This window comes from Helianthus annuus, chromosome 11 (assembly GCF_002127325.2).
Source record: "Helianthus annuus cultivar XRQ/B chromosome 11, HanXRQr2.0-SUNRISE, whole genome shotgun sequence".
NCBI classification, from domain to species: domain Eukaryota; kingdom Viridiplantae; phylum Streptophyta; class Magnoliopsida; order Asterales; family Asteraceae; genus Helianthus; species Helianthus annuus.
The window spans coordinates 3,287,991-3,291,936 of NC_035443.2; the positions used below are offsets into that span (position 1 = coordinate 3,287,991).

Below are 3,946 nucleotides of genomic sequence, written 5' to 3' on the forward strand. Positions count from 1 at the left end.
GTTTTTCTTTTTCTTTCTTTTCTATTTATTAAATGCAAATGACATTAATCCATTTTCATATCTTTAATTATATATATATATATATATATATATATATATATAGGAAAAGGATCATGTGAGAAGTGATAGGCTAGTTGAGAAACTTGAGAAGCATTCTGGACCACACATTTTTCTAAGCCTTTCGTAATATACACATATGTATAGTTTAAAATTGACTATATACATATGTGTATAACTCAATATACATATATGTATATAGTCAATTTTAAACTATACATATGTGTATATTACAAAAGGCTTAGAAAAATGTGTGGTCCAGAATGTTTCTCAAGTTTCTCATATAGGGTGGACTTCTCTTAGGATCCCTACCCTATATATATTCTTTTTAAAATTTTATATTTAGGGCGCCCGTAAGTTCTGTTCGTACAAGGTCTAAAGATTTTCGAACATTTTTGAAGACGGACGTGTGCTGGCTTGTGAATGATTTGTCAAGGTATTAAAAATGTTAACCTATACCTTCATATATGTTGCACGTACATATTTTATTGGAATTGCGTAGAATTTCAAGTCAAAAAGATAAACAAACCGTGTGACATTAATAATGTTATCCTCTACTTTAATTAAAGCAACACGCCCGCATCAAAACACGGTTTGTGACACTATAAAAATCAAAGTAAAACACTAGCATTAAAACATGTTTTCAAAATGAAGTTAAGTGGTGTTATCTTCTTAGTTGTGCTTTTAACTCTTGTCCTGATTTCTTCACAAGCAAGAAATCTTCAAGCCTCTCTTCAACCCCAAATTAATAGCCGAACTGGTAAGATTATTAACCACTTACTATATATATATTGTGAGATTTTTTATTTAATTATTTATTATTATTATTATTTTTTTTGAGAGGATACCCCACCTTCAAAACAACATTTTATTCTCAGTTAGTAAATTTTATTGTGATGTATCGTTAATTTATCGAAAAAAAATGTTTCTCGTTTATTTTTTGCACTGTTTAACATAAACACAATGTTATAAAGTTTTGGTAGTTGAATGTAAATTAGTTTCTTTTATATTTACTCTTGCAGGACTGATATTTGAAACAAAAGCAACAGGAGAGGGGCCGAGGAGGGGCGGTTGTTGGAAGTGCTGGCAAGAATATGTTCATCGTCGCCTATAGACTTGGTAGTTTAATCATGTATAGGACATGGTTGAATTGATTCATCTACGCAACTTTAATACTAACTTAACATATTAACATGAATTATTGTTATTTGGTCGTATGTAGTTTAATCATGATTTCATTTGTGTTCATATAAGACTTGTAACTTATGTTTGTACATTTAGATGGATTCATCTTGGGTTCATTCGAACTTGTAAGAAGCGGACTAAACGACTTTTTTTTTATTAAAATCAAACCACCACAAATTTACAAAGTAACTAAACCCTATTTATACTAAACATAACTTGATCGCCAAGTTATCAAACCTATCCTAACTAGACCACACCTAAATTAATTTATAACTCAAATACACATAATCCCTAAAGGACCACACCTAAATAAATAATAACTCAAATACACATAATCCCTAAAGTTATGTACATTAAATAAAAAACAGTTAATTCAAGATTAATCTCTACTTAATCTTGATTTGGTCCCTCCAAGACCATTGATTCCAAGTAATACCTGTCTTTGATCCAACGAACCGTTCAAGATATTTTAATTCTCGCACCTGCCAACAAGAATCATTCTTTGTTTTTCATGCCTTTTTGGCAACACCATTTCTTGCTTCTTCTTAAGCTCATTAATTTTAACCATCATCATGATAATAATTACAATCATGATCTTCATTGCACTGATTCGTATCACGGATCCTTGAAACACACAATCGTTACACAACTTGAATCACTCAAGTCACACCCTTCACAGGTTATATTCGGTCTCACACCGGTCCTAGATCATCTCACACAATCAACTTCTCGCCTCGTTTTAATTGCCTCACACAATCAGTCTTCCACAACACGTTGAATTCTTCTCACGAATCACCCATTTTCCAACTTTGATCAGGACGTCTTCTCGATCAAACCCGCTTTCACAACGAACTTGGTTGCTTCACACATACGTTCTTTTTCTTCTCCTAACAGTTATAACAAAAAGAGTTAATTGCTCGGATGGTCCCTGTGGTTTCACGTTTTTTCAATTTTAGTCCCCACATTTTGAAAATAGCATGTATGCTCCCTATGGTTTGTCATTTTGTTACTCGGATAGTCCCCCAACATTTACTCTGGGGACTATCCGAGTAACAAAATGACAAACCATAGGGAGCATACCTGCTATTTTCAAAAGGTGAGGACTAAACGTGAAAAAAGTTGAAACCACAAGGACCATCCGAGCAATTAACTCTAACAAAAAATTGTGTCCCACAAAAATAAAACAATTGGAGCTTGTCACAAAAATGGTTATTGGTTAGAGTAAATTTCAAAGTTCGTCTTTTATGTATGTCTAATATATCAAAGTATGTCCTTTATCTTTAATAAGCTCAGAAAACATCCTTAATGTTTGAAAAACCAATCAGGTTATGTCCTTTACCCTAAACCTTGTTTGTTTTCCCAGTTAAGTCAGGTCACATGTGAAGCACATGAGGGCATTAATGTCATTCTACCTACCTGTATATATATATATAGAGAGAGAGAGCAGAGAGAAAGATGAACGTTATCAGTCCCATCACGTGAAACAACGGCACGACGATCAGAAACACACTTCTTCCTTCTCCGTACTCTTCCTGATCTGACGTCACCATTAACGACGTTGCGATTATGCTCCGGTGAGTTAGAACCACTCCTTTGCTTAATCCGGTTGTTCCGGATGAGTATAGGATCGCCGCGACGTCGTTTTGGGAGACGGTTGGTGCGAACGACGTCGTTTTGTGTTCTGCATTTGAGATTGAGCTGACGACGTCGTTTCGAGACACAGATTCAGATTCAGATTGTTGTGCTAACAACGTCGTTTTGTGAGATGAGTTGAAAACTGGATATGAGATTCTGTTAACGACGTCGTTTTGAGACACAGATTCAGATTGTTGTTCTGACGACGTCGTTTTGTGAGATGATTTGCCAACTGGATACTTTGCTAACGACGTCGTTTTGTCAGCTTTCTCGATAAGATCTGAAATCGTGTTTAGATCCAACACAGGGAGATTGAAACCGTTGACTTTAGGCTTCAACTGGTCAACGGTAATAATCAATTTGGGTTTAGAGTCACTAATCTGATGTGAGAGTTCAGTAACAGTGTACAAGGGATTAGCGGTGGTGACGATGGCACCAATGGAAGTGACAGCGAGAAAGGCGACAGGAAAGAGAATTGAATTAGGGGAGAAGATGAGAACGACGTCGTATTTAGAGATGTTGAAGGAGTGGTGTAGAACATGGGCTAGTTGGGTGATGTGTTGTTTGAGTTGGAAGAAGGTGATTGTTTTGTGGGTGTATGGGTCGATTAACGCTGGGGAGTTGGAGTGGGTGTGGAGGTTGCGGAAGAGGAAGTCGGTTATGGAGGTGGTGGGAGATTGTGGGTAGAATGACATTAATGAAATTTACAGAACACACACTGTATATATATATATTGGTAGGTAGAATGACATTAATGCCTCATGTGCTTCACATGTGACCTGACTTAATTGGGAAAACAAACAAGGTTTAGGGTAAAGGACATAACCTGATTGGTTTTTCAAACATTAAGGATGTTTTCTGAGCTTATTAAAGATAAAGGACATACTTTGATATATTAGACATACGTAAAGGACGAACTTTGAAATTTACTCTATTGGTTATTCTAATCGTTGTAGGTTTTAATCAAATCATATAAATTTAATTCATCAACAACAAATCATTTTTTTGTTGTCATAATATAACCATCATTAATACTACCTGAAAGTGAGTTTATTATTCGATGGTTTTC

General features: G+C 35.2%; 1 protein-coding gene and 1 long non-coding RNA gene across 2 annotated transcripts; one reads left to right on the top strand and one right to left on the bottom strand.

The window, feature by feature from the left end:
- The first annotated feature begins 676 nt into the window (after positions 1-676).
- Positions 677-1,255, top strand: LOC110889162. Its single transcript, XR_002563436.2, has 2 exons — positions 677-817; positions 1,080-1,255. It is a non-coding gene; the product is annotated as an uncharacterized LOC110889162 (long non-coding RNA).
- A 139-nt stretch (positions 1,256-1,394) lies between these two features.
- Positions 1,395-3,662, bottom strand: LOC110889159 (4-coumarate--CoA ligase-like 7). The gene is made up of 2 exons (XM_022136671.2): positions 2,659-3,662; positions 1,395-2,129 (listed from the first exon to the last, which is right to left on the bottom strand). The coding sequence occupies exons 1-2, from the start codon at positions 3,570-3,572 to the stop codon at positions 2,105-2,107; spliced, it is 939 nt and encodes a 312-aa protein (XP_021992363.2). The 5' UTR covers positions 3,573-3,662; the 3' UTR covers positions 1,395-2,104.
- Positions 3,663-3,946: the final 284 nt, after the last annotated feature.